The 18,361-nt window shown below is 51.4% G+C and overlaps 1 protein-coding gene across 1 annotated transcript in view; it reads left to right on the top strand.

Annotated features, from left to right (window-relative positions):
* The first annotated feature begins 3,375 nt into the window (after positions 1–3,375).
* CFAP46 (cilia and flagella associated protein 46) overlaps positions 3,376–18,361 on the top strand; it is a 121,209-nt gene continuing 106,223 nt past the window's right edge. The window contains exons 1-9 of the mRNA XM_063101626.1: positions 3,376–3,424; positions 3,731–3,855; positions 4,040–4,171; positions 4,774–4,838; positions 7,151–7,315; positions 8,267–8,390; positions 8,933–9,027; positions 10,752–10,862; positions 14,408–14,507. Of these exons, the coding sequence (XP_062957696.1) occupies positions 3,376–3,424; positions 3,731–3,855; positions 4,040–4,171; positions 4,774–4,838; positions 7,151–7,315; positions 8,267–8,390; positions 8,933–9,027; positions 10,752–10,862; positions 14,408–14,507 (966 nt within the window). The remainder of the gene's footprint in view (positions 3,425–3,730; positions 3,856–4,039; positions 4,172–4,773; positions 4,839–7,150; positions 7,316–8,266; positions 8,391–8,932; positions 9,028–10,751; positions 10,863–14,407; positions 14,508–18,361) is intronic.

Raw genomic sequence — 18,361 nt, 5'->3', positions numbered from 1 at the left:
CAGCCATGCCTGGGGTCTTCACAGCACCGGCCCCCCGCCCTGCTCTCCCCACGTCCCCTCTGTCCTCCCACTGCAACTGGGCTGCTGCCTCCTCTGGGGACCACACTCAGCTCTGTGACATCACTGCTTTCTTCCCATCCCTGCCTCTCCTTCTGAGGTGGCCTTTGCATCCCCATGTCAGGAACCCTCTGCCCCCTACTTGTGCCAGCCTCGCCCTGTTTTTTCAGCCTCACCATGTGCCAAGCTGCCCACCTAAGAGGACCCCAGGGGACATCGCCAGTCCTAGACACCACATAGGGGTCATCACTCAGAGTTCACGACTCCCGACCTCGACGGGGCCTCAGTGCTGCCCCGACACCCACTGGGGCCTCCTGTCACTTACTCCCCTGCCCTCTTATTGCCTCAGTGACCAGCCTCCAACAGTCCCTCACCTCAGCAGATGACCTGACTATCGGTGTCCTCAAAAGCAGGAGCATTCTGCAAAAATTCTGTCAGCTTCCCAGGACAAAATACCCACTGCTGACATCTAACCCCTCACCTGCCCGCCTGACCCAAGGGAGCCAAGCCCAGGCCCCCCCAGCCAGGAACCCCAGATTCAGGTGGGACTCTCTGCTGGAGCTACCGGAGCATCTGCTTTAGTCCGGCTTGGTTTTATCAATGACGTACAGTTAGCATAAAATAAGATGCACCCATTTTTCTTGTAGACTTCCACGGTCTGACAAACGTAGGCAGCCACAAGGCCAACACCCCAGCCAGGGTGTAGACCTCGCCGGCGTGCCCTTCCCAGTGACCCCGACCTGCAGGGCCGTCCTTATTTCTGCCACCTCAGCCTCTTGCCTGCTCTAGACTTGCACGGATGGAACCACACGGAGGGCCCTCTGTCACGCCTACATCTCTGGCGTGTCATTGTGCAGACTCGGCCCGCTGTCATGGGGTCAGTAGACCACTCTTCTTACTGCCGAGCAGGAGCCCATCATGTGACGCACTGCCCTGTGCTCATTGCTGGGTGTGCGGACCGTTTCCACTTCGGGCTCCTGTGAATAGAGCTGCATGAGCGCGCACGTACAGCCTCCCAGCGCACACACGCCCGCTTCTCTCGCGTAAGCCCCCAGGAGTAGAATTTCTGGATCATAGGCTAGGTGCAGTTTGACTTTACTTAAAATTTCCACTTCTCCACGTTCCATTTCACATTCCCACCAGCAGTCTACAAGAATCCCAGTTGCCCACATCCCCCCAGTATTCATTATTGTCGGTCTTTTTAATGTCAGCCATTCTAGTGTGCTTGAAGTATTACCAGACCAAACTCAGGCCTGCTTGCCCCATGCATGGCCAAGCCGAAACCCTGGTACAGGCTGCAGTGATGGAAAACAGGCATTTACTGCATGGCGCCTGCGATGGACGATGGGCAGCTAATCAGAAAGACCTGAGCTCCCCGATGGCTTTAAGCTGGGATTTTAAAGACAAAAATCGTGGGCATGATTAGCCCATGGATGCTTCTGACTGGTTGAATCCCAGGAGATGAAGGGACAGTTCTGGGTCTCTGATCACCAATCTTTCGGCTCCAGTCAGTTGGGGTCTTTTTGAGAGCGTCAGCATTTGTTCAACATTGACCATCTGTGAGGTCTCAGTTCCTGTAAAACAGCCGAAAGACACAGGCCAGGATGTTCTTTGATCCCTCAGACCTGGTGGCTCTGATCTGTGTCTCCAGTCGTTGGTTACGTTACCGTCCCATGTGCTCAGCTGCCTCTTTGCACTCACTTCTGTAATTACTAATTGTTAGGCTCAGTTCCTTAACTGCTTGTTGTTGAGATCAGTTCCCAGACTCTAAGCCATGTCACAGTTGAGGGCTAGGGCTAGTTCCCTTTTATCAAAAGCCTTTAGCGAGGAGGGGTGCCTGCTTGTTTCGAAGCGGTGTTTCTCTTTATTTCAACTTTTCCCTGATTCCTAACGATGTTGAGCACCTTTCCACGTGCTTATTGGGTATTCGTGTATCCGATATTGTCGAGTGCCTGTTGAAGTCTCTTGCCCATTTTTTTTTAACTTGTTGCTGTTTGTATTTATTATTATTGATCTGCTGGCATTCTTTATGGAGTCTGGCACAAGCCCTTTGTCAGATGTACCTACTGTGAATTTTTTCTTTCTTTATCCCACTGAATTGAATTGGCACATCTGTCAAAATCAGAGGACTGTGTCAACGTGGACTTGGTTCTGTCCCGTTCCGCTGATCTGTCTTTCACCAGCACCCCACTGTCTTAACCACTGCAGCTCCATGCTAAGTCTTGAACTAGGTGGGCAGGCGCTCCAGCACTGATCTTCCTCAAGGTAGTCCTGGCTATTCTAGGCTCCTGGTGTGTGCCCATAAACTTTAGAATCACTTGTCAATTTCCAGAAGAAGGCCTGCTGGGGATTTGGCTGAGATGGCACTGAGCCTAGAGATCACCTTGGGGAGCAGTGACATCTCACAAAAGTGTCTTCCACTTCGTGAGCATCCATTTCTCTCCATTTATCTGGGCCTTTTTAGTTTAGCTCAGCAACGTTTTGTAGCAATATTATACATCTTTTATCAAACTTATTCCAAAGTAGTTTCTTTCCGATGCATCTTAAATGGTATTTTCTGTCACTGTCTAATAGTTTGTTGCTAGTTTATGCAGATGCAATTGATATTCTCATTGCTGGTATTGTCCCCTGCTCCTTGCTGATTTCACTTGTTTGTAAGTAATCGCTGTGGTTTGAAACTGTCCCCCAAAGATCATGGGTTGGAAACTTAGTCACCAAGGCAACAGTGTGGAGAGGAGAGCCTTCAGGAGACGATTAGGTCCTGAGGGCTCTGTCCTCATGAATGGGTTGATGCTGTTACTGCAGGATTGGGTTAGTTTCTGAGGGAGGGTTCCTGATAAAAGTGAGTTTGACCCTGTCCCGTCTTTCTCCTTCATGTGACCCTTCACCATGTCATAGCCCAGCTACAAGGCCCTCACCAGATGTGGGCCCTGAACCTGGGCCATGCAGCCTGCAGGACCATGAGCCCAATACGCGTGCACCGTGTGACCACCAGCCTGTGGCGTCCGTCCGGTCCCAGCAGCAGCACAGACTGGGCAGAGGTTGTAGTCTGCCCCTGTCACAGGCTGTCGTTCACACAGTCACATTGTCTGTGCACGGACTTCTGAAGAGCTGCATTATTTCATGCCTTTGAAACGAGCCCTCTCCAGTCCCACAAGCCCTGCACCGCCTCTGCCCGGTCCCCGGGGGACGAAGGGGACAGGGCGCGGCCGGGCGCCTGCGGACAAGTGTGGCCCCGCCGCCGACCCGTAGCGTCCCCGGTCGCCGGGCAACCGTCGCGGTCGGGCGGGCAACGAAGAAGACCCGGGCGCGGGCGCCATGGACCTGCTCATCATGCAGGAGCTGGCCCGCGCCGAGAGCCAGCAAGGTGGGCCCGGACACCGGCCCCGGCCCAGGGGAAGCCCCCGGGACCCCCGCCCCGTCCCCGGGGAAGCCCCCGGACCCCCGTCTCTCCCCTGGTGAAGCCCCCGGGACCCCCGCCCCGCCCCTGGGGGCCCCGGGCCGACGGATCCCCAGCGCTGGTGGCCGAGTCCGCAGTCGCAGGGCCCGCACGCGGTCGCTAGACCGCACGGCTGTGCCGCCCGCCGGGCGGGGGGCGGGCTCGGGGCTCTGGCCTGACCGGCCCGCGCGGCCGCCCCCTGAGCGGATGGAGCCGGGACGTTTGTCGTGACAGACGCTGCCGCCCTGAGGAAGGCATACGCGTTGATCACGTCAGCCAACCGGGGAAGGTCGGAGCTGGACCCTGCCGAGAGCTTCAGCCCCGACCTGCTGGTGCTGTGTGCAGAGCAGGCCCTCCAGGTGACGCGCCCCGAAGTCCCACAGGGACTGTCCCCACTGCGGGCGGGCAGAGTGGCAGCTGCTGGACAGGTGGCCCCCAGGAGGCCAAAGGGGGCTGGGTCTGTCCCCCGGCCTGTTCCCGGAGCCGCCCGCCCGGGTGCACGGGAGCGTCTTCCCGCGCTTTGACGGCGGTGACCTCTTCCAGATGGGACAGCCAGAGGTGAGCGAGGATTGCATCCAGATGTACTTCAAGGTGAAGGGGCCAGTCACCCAGTTTCTGGGCCGAGCGCACCTGTGCAGGGCCCAGCTGTGCGCCCCGCGGTCGGCTGAAAACCTGGTGAGAGGCCCCGCAACGGTTCAGACCACCCCACCCGCAGGAGGGTGCCAGCCTCGGCACACTTAGATTCAGACTTCGCCCCACCCGCCTCCACACCCTTAGATTCAGACCACCCCACCTGCAGGAGGGTGCCAGCCTCAACACCCTTAGTTCAGACTTCACCCCACCCGCAGTAGGGTGCCAGCCTCGACACTCTTAGAACAGCTGTTAGCAGAATGGAGTTCAGTCACCAGATTCACCTTCACAGTGACAGAAACTTGCACCGGGTCCTGCATATGCTTTTTTCTCAAGACCTGGTGTCTGACACGTGTCCCGGACAACCATGTGAACTTTGTGTCATAGTGTCGTGGTCTTCCTGCCTGTGCGCCCGGAGCTGTCCCAGTCTGGGCAGACGGGACCCTGGGGGGAGAGGCGGGCGTGCCTGAGAGCAGCCACCTGCGGCTGGGCTCTGATCCTCACCTGGGCTCTCTGTGCTGTTGATGGTGAACTGGGTGCCAGGCCCGTCCTCAGTGAGGGTTAGTACTCACGGCAGGGACAGCGAGCAGTGATCAATGTCTCAATGGCATATTCGACTTAATTGCATGTTCTCTGTGCTGTTTCAGGAGGAATTTGAAAACTGCGTGACTCAGTACATGAAGGCTATCAACTTTGCAAGAGGAGAACCGAGGTGGGTTTGATCAAAGTGCTGTTTCTAATCGATCGTGTAAGAGACTCGAGAGCCAGAACTTACCAGGTGGTTCTGTGTGTTTGGACTCTTGGGTTTTTCTCTTGCTTTTGTTCCTGTTTTTAATGCATTTATGATTGTGCACTCATCTGAATAACATGCAGACACACGGAATTTCCCCAGAGCCACGTCCTCATGTTCAGTAAGCGGTGATCGTGATTTGTAGATGGCCTCTAAGGACTGTGTTCTCTACAGGCCTTTGTAGGGGATTGAATTATGTCCCTCCAAAACTCCCAGAAGCTTGAATTGTGTCCCCCAAGTTTATGTATTAGAATCGTAGCCCACACTGTGACTGTTAAGAGGGTGGGAAATCCTATTATGGTCATTGAAAGGTGGAGCTTTAAATAGGCGATTGGACTGTAGGACCCTGCCATAGTGAATGGATTGAAAATGGTGGTCAGGGGCGTGGTTCTCGGGGCTTTAAAGGAGAGGAGAGTCTGTCTCTCCCTCATTCTCTGCTTCCACCATCTTGCAATGTGAGACCCCTGGGTCACTGTCGCCACTCCAGATGGACTTTGGACGTCCCACCCTCAGAAACTGTAAGCAACAAATTTTGTTTTTCTTTATAAATCACCCAGCTTCAAGTATTTTGCTATAAGCAACAAAAAACAGAATAATACAGCCTCCCTTTTGACCCGTCCCCAGGCTCCCCGGTCAGCATCCTGTTTGGGAGGGCCAAGCCCTTGGGTTCCCTCCCTGGTTGCCCCGACCGGCCTGTACTGCTCCCCTCCACCCCGCCGGACGGCCTGGCCGAGGCCTCCTGTATCCGCAGAGGTGATTCCTACTCAGCTGATGCTTTCTTCATCAAAAATAAATATCATTATTGAAACTGTCAAGCTTGCATACAAACTTGTATTAATGCAACATGTTTAAATAGGACACAACGTGTGAAGGAGATTTAAATATAAATTGCAGGTTCATGCATTCACTGTGCCAACATCTGCCTGTCCGTGCATGGCCTTCTCTGGCCACACCTTGCCGTAGGTGCTGGGTACAGGGCCCGGCCCCACGGACCCTCCCTCCACGTGGACAGGGGGATGGGAGGCCCAGCCTCAAACCGAGGTCCTGAGGACAGTGAGTGTTTCCAAAGGGAGCCCTGTCCCGGTGCTGCGAAGCAGGGCTGCTGAGCGCCCTTGGGGAGGCGCCTGGCTGATGCTCCACCACAGGGGCCGTGCGCACCTGTAGATGGCCCGGTGGGTGACCAGGAGCCTCAGAGGAAGTGGCCTGGTTGAGGGACAGAAGGGGACTCTCGTCCAGGGTGGCAGCAGTGGGAAAGGAGAGGAGCCCGATTTGAGGGCAGGTGGGAGTCAGGGTGGGAATTAGGGGACAGGGGCTCCCAGGGAGAAGATAAGATCCTTTCTGGCATGGCAGGACATCCGGGGGAGTCACCAACGGTGGCCGGAATCCTGGGCGTCCCTGTGGGTAGAGGAGACTCTGTCTGGTCATGACACGTCGCTCTTCCCTCCTCTCCTGGAAAAGCTGAGAGAAAGAGGCGTCGTGTCCCCAGGTCATGCGGTGGCTCTGCGTGAACTCCTTGCAGAAGCAGACCTGTCTTGCTACGGACGACCTGGGGTCCTTCCTCCTTCCTGAGTCGTTAGTAGCACCGGTCCGTCCTGTGGCCAGCAGTGGGACACCGTCAGGCACCTGAGGCCCTACAGGGCAGAGCTGGCCCTGCTCCAGAGAGTGGCCCTGGAGTGAGAAAGGCAGATTGGCCCGTGATTCCCTTACTTAGATCTCTCTGATGGCACCCTGCTGCCTGTGGGAGAAACCCAACTCAGTTCCCCTGCCCACCTTCGTCCACTTTGCACCTAAAGCTCAGGTACAGGGGCTTTGTTCCCTGAATGTCCCACTTCCCCTCCTCTGTCTGCCTGACCCTCTTTCCCCCACTCCTCTCCTGGCTGACTCCTGGTCATCTTTTAGGTCACAGTAAGGAGGTCACCTCCTCCAGGAAGCCTTCCTAATTGCCCCTGGTCTTGGCTACTCTTGTCTATCCTATGGCTGGGTCACTGCAGCCTGGACTGAACGGCAGCCACAAGCACATTTGGAGCAGGGCCACCCATGGCTGCCCCAGGCAATGGCTCTGCATCCTGGCCCTCATGCCATTTAGGCCAAAGCTTCTCAGGTGGGGGTGCTGCCGTCTGCTGGACACAGAGAGGAATCTGGGATAACCCCTGGAAGCCGCCCACCCCCGCCAGCAGTCTCAGACAAGCTGGGCTTCGGAGGGCGTTTCCAGACTCCCTGTCTTTGTGCCGTAGGTATCACTTCTTGGTGTATAATGCATCTGTCCTCTACTGGCAAATGGTGAGGCCATTTCTCAAGCCTGGATATCATCACCATCTGATCCCCAGCCTCTCCCAAATCGTAAACGTGTTAAATCAGACCGAGGAAGAGGACAAGGAGTGGCGCGCCGAGCTGATGCTGTGAGTTTTAGTTGTCTGCCCGCCACAGTCGTCTGTAACCTGCTCTGTCCCAGCTGGGTTATTATTTTCCATGGCCAGGGTGCTTATCATTTGCTGTCTCCCCTGCAGTTAGAATTAAACTTTTTCTGTGTCTCGTCCAAAGGTTGTTTCTGAAGATGACATCTACTGTGTCCTGTTTATGTGGATTTTACAACAGAATAAAGTGGTGTGTTTAGACTCAAAGTGAAGGAAATGTGATTCTGTGTCACCTGACCTGGCTCATGGTTTTAAAATCTTAGTTCAGAAAAATTTTTAACATAGTAGACGTTTTAGCAACATAAAGCTAAGCCAGAACGGGTGCACACATCCTGGTGCCCAGGCACCTCCGCTGAGAGAAGCCGTGAGAAGCACGGCAGGGCGTGGGCTGCAGGGGTCCCAGCCCCAAGAAGCCACAGCGACAGGCTCGGCAAGTGCTGTGTCATTGTACAGGGCGGACTGGAAGGGGCCTGTCAGAGGGTTTCTGTATTTGGGGAGTACTCTGTGTAGGACAGTGATGGTGAATGTCCTCTGCGAGGATCCTAATTGTGCCAGCACCAGAGACTGTACACTCAGGTCTGAACCCAGAGTCTGCAGCCTTTGATGACCTACTTTATGGCCATTTGGTGAGCCTGTAAGAGAAAGTGAATGTGGATAAGATCTTTTCTTCAAAGTGTCATTTTCAAATGTCCTAGGTAATGTAAGTGCCAGTAGTTCCCTCTGATGGTGGTGGTGGTGGCACGGCTTTCTCGGCCCTGCTGGCCTTTCCTGGTGAGCCCCACACCTTGGTTATGGCTTAAGGAGCTGATCCTAGGGTGTCTTTCTAAAGTTTGTGAAACATAAAAACTATAAAAGTATAATAACCTGGTTATTGCACATTTGCAGCAGAAAACTATTTCAACAAGGTTTAATATCTACTGTTTTTATGGTATCCAGGGAACTTCTTGAGTGTTATCTGCAAGCCGGAAAAAAAGAGGAGGCTGCCAGGTTTTGTTCCACGGCAGCACCATTCATAAAAGCTCACGTGCCACAAAAATACCGACAAATATTTTCTATTATGGTAAGTTGGCCTATTAGAAATATGGACATAAGAAGTAATTTTCTTAAAAGTCACCGTTCAGCAAACTATGCATAAAAGCCACAAACAAGTCCATTAATTGAGAGATATTAAAAAAAATGCGTGAACAAATAAAAACAAATGAAAGAGCAATAGAAATTCATCTCATGTGAAGACATACATAACCACGACTTTTCGAAAACGAAACGTCTTCTGCCTTCTTTGTTTTTCTTTGACTGTTTCTTTTGTAACAGCATTGTATTTTTAAAAACTTAGTAGAAAATTTGTAAAGACACGAACAATTACTACAAGAATGTGCATGAAAAGCATTCATCAGCTATTCATTTTTATGTTTAGGGAGTTATAGCTGAAGTTATATCTGAAACACTAAATCTAAAATGTATTTAATGAGGAGAGACATGTTAATTAGAAATATTAGTTTTAGAGGAGGAATATTTGCAAAATAATATCTGCCCACAAAATCTGGATCTTTACCTAATTGCTTATTTAAATCCAAATTAATGCTCTGTTCCATTTTATGACAGGTTCGTTATGAATTAATGGACGAGCTTCAGTTAAAGGAAGAAAAGAAAAACTCCATTAGCCTGTCAGTCACTTTCCACATTAATATGCTCAGAGCGTAAGTAGTTTTGGAAGATCGAGCTAAAGCTGGGTTTCACAAGCGCTTAGCTCAGGAGGCCTCTGCTGCTCCAGCAGGGGGTGCCCTGTGCCAGCGGGTGGGTGGGTCTGGAGTTGCAGGGCGCTGGCCCGGAGGCGGTGGCAGGACGGAAGTCATGAGGGTGTGGGTGGTCTCAAAGCCGCCCCCAGCCCCTTGCCCGGCTTCCCTCCCAGGACTGAGAAGGAGAAGCCAAGGAGGCCCCCAGAAGGGACAATGTGGTTTCTAAGCCAAGTGAAGCAAGTGGTGTTAGGAGAAGAAAGTTAGAAGAAGAAACTGTGTCGGATGCTTCTGACAGGTTATGCCAAACGGGCGTGAGATGTGACCGTGAGATTTAACAAAACAAGAGCAGTTTGTGGATAAAGTCCTGATGGGAGTAGGTGAGAGTGAACAGGGGAGAATAATTGTACCAGGGAGTAGAGAGGGCTGTTGAGGAGTGTGCTGTGAAAGGCGACAGACACCTGCCAGGGTAGCTAGGGGGAGTCGGGATGATGGAGATCACGGTGGGGAGCGGGGACCGCGGCCTGCCGGCTCCGAGGGGAGCAGGAGCAGGGAGAGTGCAGTGATTTGGGGTCTGAGGGGAGTGGGGGACAGTGGCCTGCCGGCTCTGAGGGGAGCGGGGAACCACGGCCTTCTGGGTCTGAGGGCAGCGGGGAGACTGCAGTGATTTGGGGTCTGAGGGGCCTGCTGGGTCTGAGGGGAGCAGGGAGAGTGCAGTGATTTGGGGTCTGAGGGGAGCGGGGACCGCGGCCTGCTGGCTCTGAGGGGAGCAGGGAGAGTGCAGTGATTTGGGGTCTGAGGGGAGCGGGGACCGCGGCCTGCTGGCTCTGAGGGGAGCAGGGAGAGTGCAGTGATTTGGGGTCTGAGGGGCCGGGGAACTGCGGCCTGCTGGCTCTGAGGGGAGCAGGGAGAGTGCAGTGATTTGGGGTCTGAGGGGCCGGGGGACTGCGGCCTGCTGGCTCTGAGGGGAGCAGGGAGAGTGCAGTGATTTGGGGTCTGAGGGGAGCGGGGACCGCGGCCTGCTGGCTCTGAGGGGAGCAGGGAGAGTGCAGTGATTTGGGGTCTGAGGGGCCGGGGAACTGCGGCCTGCTGGCTCTGAGGGGAGCAGGGAGAGTGCAGTGATTTGGGGTCTGAGGGGCCGGGGGACTGCGGCCTGCTGGCTCTGAGGGGAGCAGGGAGAGTGCAGTGATTTGGGGTCTGAGGGGAGTGGGGGACAGTGGCCTGCCGGCTCTGAGGGGAGCGGGGGACCTCGGCCTTCTGGGTCTGAGGGCAGCGGGGAGACTGCAGTGATTTGGGGTCTGAGGGGCCTGCTGGGTCTGAGGGGAGCACTCCGGTGAGAGGTGCGCTTGCCCCAGGTACTGCAGCAGCTGAGAGGAGAGGACCCGAGCATTTCCAGGGAAGGGAAATTTCCACGTGGCTCTGGTCACTGGCTCTGGCAGAGGGTCTCATGCGCGTTTTCCCGGAGTGCTCCCATGTTCAGTTACTTAGGAGGAAAGGCCACCCCCTGGGGCCGAGGGAGTGTGAGAAGTTGTGATAACTTGTCTGGGAAATTTGAGGAGAGAAAGGACAGGGGATTATCTAGGTCTTCTGTTCAGTGGGAAACAGGTTCATAGACAGAGTTTCTCTTAGAATAATTTGAGTAAATTTGACAGGAATATTTAGTTATTTAGTGTTTGAATTAATTCTAGAAAACTGGATAAAAATGATTTACCAGAAGACATCAGCCCAGCTCTGAAGAAGGCATATAGACATTTAGGTTTTTATAATCACCAGCGCTTTCCTTCAATTAGAGAAGAAAAGTAAGTGTTTATGTTTTTCCAATTTTACATCTACGTAATCATTACACAGAATTCAGTAAGTACTGGATAATGTGAAAAATATGAAAACAAGCAGCTGGCACCGCAGTAGCCAGTCAGCCGTTGTGGAGATTTCAGTGTATTTCTTCCAGTGCTCTTTGTCCTGGGGTCTGTACTGTTCTGGGGGTACTAGCGATACGTAACCTTACATCCTGCTTTTTAAAATCAAATTTGACTCAAGCAAAAGCATTCTCAAGTTATTACAACATCTTCTTACACATTTCTGGAGAGCACCTAACATTTCATCACGTGAAGGAACAAGCATTCTTCCTGAGCATTTCCCAGGCTGCTTTGTTTCAGTTCTGGGCTTTCCCGGATCCTCTGAGCACTGTTCCGAGTGTGGGATCTGTCCTGGCCTGGATTCCCGGAAGCAGGTCACTGAGCTGGAGCTGTCTGGGGATCTGGAATGTACTCCCAGTTTATTTTCACAGAGGTGGCATGGCTTCGTCCCCAGCCCCAGCAGCTGTTTTGTCACGTGCCTCATTAGACTGTATTTATTTAAGAGAAAGTTTTGGGCGATCCTTGTTAATTTGGTAGGCTGACATCATCTTATTGTTTTGGTTTTAATTTGCATGTCTCTGATTAGCAGTGAGGTTTAATGTTCAACCGCGTTTGGGGGGCCTTTGAACTACCTCTTTTGAGAGTTTGTCTTTTGAGTTCTCAATGATTTTCTCCTCAACTTCTATCCGGTCCTAACATATGAAGCATTTTGACCCTTTGCCTATAATAATTGTTTTGGATGTTTTTTCTTTTTGTCATTTGATAATTGATTTGGGGGTGCTGTGGGTTGAATCGTGTTCCCTAAAAGATATGTCCAAGTCTTAACCCTCGGTACCTGTAATGTGATCTTACTTGGAAGTAGAATCTTTGCAGATTTAATTAAGTTAATATGAAGTCATACTGTATCAGGGTAGGGCCTAAATCCAGTGACTGGTGTCCTTTTAAGAAGAGGAGCGTTTCAGCCCAGAGACACACAGGGGAGCAGGCCACGTGGAGATGGAGCAGATATCCAGGTGCACGCCATCAGCAGCGGGCAGGCGCCCTTCGCCAGAGCCTTCAGATGGGTGCAGCCCACCGAGCCCTGGCGTCAGACGTGTGGCCTTCAGAACAGTGGGACAATAAATTCCTGTTGTTTTAAGCCACCCAGTTTGTGGTAATTTATGATGGCAGACCTAGGAAACTAATCCAGGGAGTGTATGGTTATTCACGGCTATCTAACAAATTACCACAAATTTAGCAGCTTAAAGAAGATCCGTTTATAATCTCACGGTGTCTGCGGGACAGGAATCTGAGCACTGCTGCAATCGGAGTGTGGCCTGGCCTGGGGTCTCTTTTGGCAGCTGGACTGGGGAAGGAGCCACTTCCGAGCTCTCTGGGTGTTGGTGGGATTCCGTCCTTGTGGACTGAGGCCCTCAGCTCCTTGCCACATGGTGGCTTCATGGGACAGCTCGCTCCATCAAAGCCAGCAAGGGAGAAAGTCAGCAGCACACCAGACGTCAGAACTGCTCATAAGCTAATCACGGAAGCGGCGTCTGCTCAACATCTAGGTCTTTCATCGGTTACACACAGGGTACCCAAAGGGAGGGCCACGGGAGGCCACAAACACCAGGAGATGGGACCACCGGGTCTTAGGGCAGGCGCGCTGGAGTGGGGAGGGTGCCAGGGACGAAGTGTTCTGCTACCGCTGGTTCCAAGCAGGGCTTTGCAGACCCTGGAGAGGGTCAGTAAAGGCTCTTCGGGAGGCACATGAACTCGTCTGTACATAGGTACATGTTCGTGTACGATTTTCTGGAAGGAGGTTCACACCTTTCATTAGATTTTCACGCCATCCTGACATGGCTCCAGCGTCCCCTTTCTGAGAATCTGCCCATTGTTCCCTTAGGAGACATTCTACCTGTCACCTAGCCAAGGCGTCCTTACTCTCAGGATTATGAATAATGGTCTCTGTCCCCTCCAGTGTCCCTGTGGCTTCACGTGGGCATTAACTTCTAGTTTTGGCGTCGTGGCTGGAGAGCAGAGCCAGAACAGTTTCTGATGTGGACAGTTCAAGTTTCCCTGCAGCCTAATACGCGACCAACACGTGGTTGCTGCTCTGGGCCTGGGAGAGCAGCTCTGTTTGTCCTCTGCTTGCTGGGAGACTCTGCCTCCCGCCCGGCCTGTCAGGGCTGCCTTCAGGCAGATTCCATGTCCTCGGAGCCCTGAGAGCCCGGAGGCTTCCTGACACTGTGGGGGTCCTGCTGACAATTTTCCACCTGGGCTTCTGAGTCCAGAATTGTGGGTGGGAAGAATAATGTTTCTGTTAGTTTAAAACCAGAAAAGGACTGAAAACCAGTGATTTATCCTTTTATGGATTCTCTCTTCCTGACCTGCCCAGTTCAGGTAGGATGTGGGGAGGCCAGGCCTGCCAGGGCCTCTGGGGGTCCAGAGGCTCAGCAAGAGGAAGTGGAAATGGGTAGGGATGGGGGAGCGGAAGGACCTGCACCCCTTCCCAAAGCAGCCTCCTTCCCAGAGCAGCCCAGGGTGGGAGGCAGGAGGCTGGCACACCACATGGAGAGCCGAGCTGGATTTTCACCACCGCAGCTGCTTGTATTTCTGGATGTGGCTGTGGTTATACCTAGGAAAGGGTGGAAAAGGCATAGGGGACAGTTGGCAATGTCTGGAAACACTTTTAATGACCACTACTGGGGATCTACTGGCATCTAGTGGGTGGATGCTGCCAACGTCCTGCAGTGCACAGGACAGGCTTACCCCACCCGACAAAGAATGATTTGGTCCAAAAGGTCAATTGTCAAGGCCAAGAAACCCTTGTCTTTCTGTAGCCAGGACCACACTCCTGATTCCTGCTGCTTAGTAAGTCTTAAAATGCAGTGCTTTAGCCCACCAGCATTGTTCTTTTTCCAGGTTGTTTTGACCATCATAGGTCCTTTGCATTTTGGTATAAATTTTAGCATCAGCCTGTTGAGTCTACAAAGACCCCGATTGGTGACTGCCAATGCTGTTGGTCACACCCCTACCTGCTTGTCACATGGCTGGAAGAGCCCAGGCTCTGTGTCAGGAGGCACAGGTCTGTTTCCTGCAGGGCCTGCTTCCTCCCGAGCCTATAAACGTGGGTGATGACAGGCCTTGCTGAGCCGCCAAGCCGCTAAGCTGCTGTGCAGGGCGGGGCTGTCCTGCTGCCTCCCCCGGGTCTGCACTTGCCCGGAAGAGCTGCAGCGAGGAGCAGAGCATCCACCCGCACGTGGGCCGTGCCTGCCTCCCCATCTGTGTCCCAGCCCGGGGACAGCACCAAGCCCTGATCCCCTCATGGGAAGGCTGGGCTGGGGCTGTCACAGTAGGGTTTCTGTTGCATCAGTTAATTCTGTTGTATTATTTTCTCTTTCATTTTACTTTTCTCCTGCCTCTGGCTGAACAATGACTGAATGTTCTGTGTGCAGGTGTATTTTTCCTGTTACTGCCTGTTGAACCATTGCTGGTTTGTTTTTTTTCAGAATGCTTTTGCTTTTTGAATTAGCTCGTCTTTCTTTGACCTTGAAATGCCAGGAGATCGCCTCCGACTGCCTCTCAGACTTGAAGAAAATTGAAAACAAAGTAAGTGGCTTAATGATAATTGTGGCCTGAGCACGGACGGGGGGGGGGGGGGGGGGGGGGGGGGGGGGATGCAAAAGAAAGGGAAAGCGGCTCGCAAAACTGCCGCCCGGGGCTTTTGACAGTTGTGCCAGGCAGTCTGCACCGTCGTGGTCATGTGGCTTTTGCAGTTTCACCTCTGCCCCTTCTTTTTCCTGTGTCTTAGGCGCCTGTCCATATTGCCACCAGCTGTCCGCATAGTTCACTTTAAGGGCTGCATAATATTTCATAATGTTAATGATCCATAACTTACTCTCCCAATACTGTCTTCAGACATTTAAATCATATACAATTTTTTTTTTTTTTTTTTTTTTTTTTTGCTTATTGCATAAAAGGCTACAATGAACATTTTGTGCCTGCTCTTTTTTCTGCATTTAAAATTTTTCCCCAGGATAAGTTCATTGATGTGAAATTACTAGGGAATTACCACTCTAAAGATTTTAAAAATACATACCACAGTATTGCCCTACAAAGAAAGTTTTGCACTCAACCAAAAATATGTAAGAGTGCGTGCTTCAGGTTAGTTCTTCTTTAATCTAAGACACTGCAAAGGACTCTTCGACAGAGCAGAGTTTCATTTTAGCAGTTACCACTTACCTTACTGATTTTTATGTTTGCTCTACTGATTTCTGTGAAAACATCCTAAGTCTCCGTGAATATGGATATCTCAACTTTGAACTGTACGCGTGTCATTTCTTATGTTCCTTGGTACATGCAGGTCAGAACTGTTGCGTGTCCCTGGTGAACGTGTGTTCTCCAGGAATCGTTAGCTGTGCCATCGTGCATTGACCCTCGCCAGCCTGGTCGTACGGTTTATGTGCTGCTTGTCTGTTGTTTGTCTTTCCACCAGAACGCAGCACATTTGATGACAGGGATTGTCTGCTTTCTCCCATTCGTGTCTGCACTTCCTAGTGTAATGCCTGGCACTTAGGAGGTGCTCAGTAAACGTGCTGAATGGGCGAATGGATGCAGTAAGACGTCACAGTCTCTGTGAAGGGGCATCCCCAGGTTTTCAGCTCTTTCCTCATAGGGTCTCCCTGCAGTGATGGTTCACAAGGGTGGGAAGTCCAAGAGCCAGACCACACCTCTCGGGTCCGTGTGAAGAAACATCGCCTGAAGGAAGAGCTGTAGGATCGGGGAAGAGGCAGAGATTCGATCTCCAGTGCTGAACTGTATGCTGACATTTTAGGATCCTCTTAGGAGGAAGGTGAAACAAAAATGAAATAAAACAACACAAACATGTAATTCTGTGTGATTGTTCAGAAGCAGCTGAAACTTTTCTTAAGCGGAGGAAATAGCACAAAAGTGGCATAGCGACACAATAAAGGGACAACTTCCTCTGACCAAGATGGAGTAGGTGGGACTGAGTTTATCCTCAAGCCTGAAACAACAAAACAAACAAGTAAAATATATGAAACAATGGTTTTCAAGAAACCGAGCAATAGATAATTTAGGACAGCAAAACTCGAGCTGTGAGAAGCAAATGGGAGGAGCTTTGTGACTGCCCAGCTCCTGCCTGGAGCTCGCAGACGGCAGCAGACGGAGTGGCACGCGCCCCCTGAGCTGCGGAGGTGAAGCTGGTGGTGGGGAGGACGAGGCAGCCGCAGTCCACAGCGCAGGGGACCCGAGAGGAGGGCGCCGTGCAGAGGAGTCTGACGAGGTCCCCCTGGAGTCCTCGGTGGAGGACTGGTTAGCGCATGTGAGTGAGGAAACCACCCAAGCTGGGAAGGAGCCACGTTTTGGTGAAGTGAGACCAGGGAAGAGTGTGCAGGAGTCACACGGGGCTGGGAATCGTTCCTGTTCCCACCAGCCTGTGTGACAAACCTTCCAACTCTGGAGTATTGCGTGGAATACTCAGAAGGGGCTGTCTTGGCAACGGGAAGGTCACTCCTCAGCTGAACCCTGCTCTGGTCCTGAAAAACAAAGCTTAAGAGCAAGAATGAAAGAATCGAGCATTTTCCAAGCAACATGATTGAATCCCAGAGCAAAGCTGGAGAACATAAGAATACAGAAATCTGCAGCATCCGACAAAGTAAAATTCACAGTATCTGGTGCCCAGTAAAAAATTATCAGACATACTAAGAGGCAGGAAAATATGACCCATCAATGAGGGGAAAAACCAGCCAATCAAAACCAACCCAGAAATGACACAGATAATAAGATTAGTTGGCACAGATGCTAAAAATGTTGTTATAATTGTATTCTGCATGTTCAAGAAGGTAGAAAAAAGATTGAGCATTTATGTTAAATAGAAATAAGAAAGATATATAAAATATCCAAATGGAATTTCTAGAGATGAAAACTATATCTCTTTAGATAAAAAAAAAAAATTAAAAAATACACTGGATAGAATTTAAAGCAGATTAGACATTTTAGAAGAAAAGGTTAGAAAACCTGAAGATACAGCAATATAAACTATCCAAAATGTAATATAGAGGAAACACTGAAGAGAAGAAACAGGGTCAGGTAGCCGCGGGCAGCCTCCAGCAGCCTGACGCACATGGAACGGGACTCCCGAGGGACAGGGGTGGGGAAGCAGAAAAGAATATCGGAAGGAATAATGGCCCAAAATTCCAACTCTGGTGATCTTCAAAAAGGACATGATGTGCTGAGGAAGGACAGCGACTTCTTGCTGGAAACAATACAAACCCAAAGACAAAGATCATCTATAAAATACTGAAATAAAAACGTACACACAGAGAAAATAACTTTCAAAATGAAAAGCAGAGATTTTAAATATTTATCAAGATATTCACAAAGTGGAAGAGTTCGACTACACTACAAGAAATTTTAAAGGAAGCTCTTCGGGGAGAAGGAAGCTGACATCAGACAGAAAACTGGATCCGCACAGGCAGCGAAGACCACCAGAAGGAGCAGCAGGTGTAAAAAGTACTGAAGTCTCTTCTGCAGATGGCCGACTAAAGCAAAGCTCACAGGAGCACGTCGTGGGCTGCATGGTGTGTGTAGAAACGAGGTGTCTGGCGGCGGTGGCGTAAAGGCCGGAGGGCAGAGGTGAGAAGTGCACCGTGGCAAAGCTGCTGCACCATGCGGCAGCCCCGTCCGCGGTCTCACTTTCCACAGTTTCAGTCACTCACAGGCAACTTCGGTCAGAAAAGATTAACTGGAAAATTCCAGAAACAGGCAATTCACAAGTTTTAAGTTGTGCACTGTTCTGAGTCTCGGGATGAAATCTTGTGTTGTCCTACTCTGTCCTGCTCAAAACAGGAATTATCCCTTTGTCCAGCATGTCCATGTGGTCCCCACTCCCTCCCTGTTACTTAGTGGCCACCTTGGTTATCAGATTGACTGTCACAGTATCACAGCACTTGTGTTCAAGACACCCTCGTTTTACTTAATAATGGCCCCAAAGCACAAGAGCAGTGGTGCTGGCAGTTCAGACACACCACAGAGAAGCCCTAAAGTGCTTCCTCTAGTGAAAAAGTAAAAGTTCTTGATTAATAAGAAAATTTTAAAAATTGTAAGCTGAGGTTGCTAGTAAGAACTAATCTGCTATCCGTGAAATTGTGAGAAGGAAACAAAAACTTATGCTGCTGTTATTGTCGCATACAGACAGCAAATGTTATGGCCACAGTGCAGGGTATGGGCTCAGTTAAGATGCAAGAGGCATCAGATTTGTGGGTGGAAGACATGTCAGGCATCCTTGGGGTCTTGGGACGTACCCCCCATGGATGAAGGTGGGCGACCATACTCACACCACAAGTGTGAACTGTAATTGGTGTGATATCACTTCAGGGTAGACTGATAAATACATGACACTCACCATATGTCCTACAGCACCCACCAGAGTAACGCTAAAA

This window comes from Cynocephalus volans, chromosome 7 (assembly GCF_027409185.1).
Source record: "Cynocephalus volans isolate mCynVol1 chromosome 7, mCynVol1.pri, whole genome shotgun sequence".
NCBI classification, from domain to species: Eukaryota; Metazoa; Chordata; class Mammalia; order Dermoptera; family Cynocephalidae; genus Cynocephalus; species Cynocephalus volans.
The sequence above is the reverse complement of the archived record's forward strand: the minus strand, read 5'-3'. Positions and strand labels throughout refer to the sequence as shown.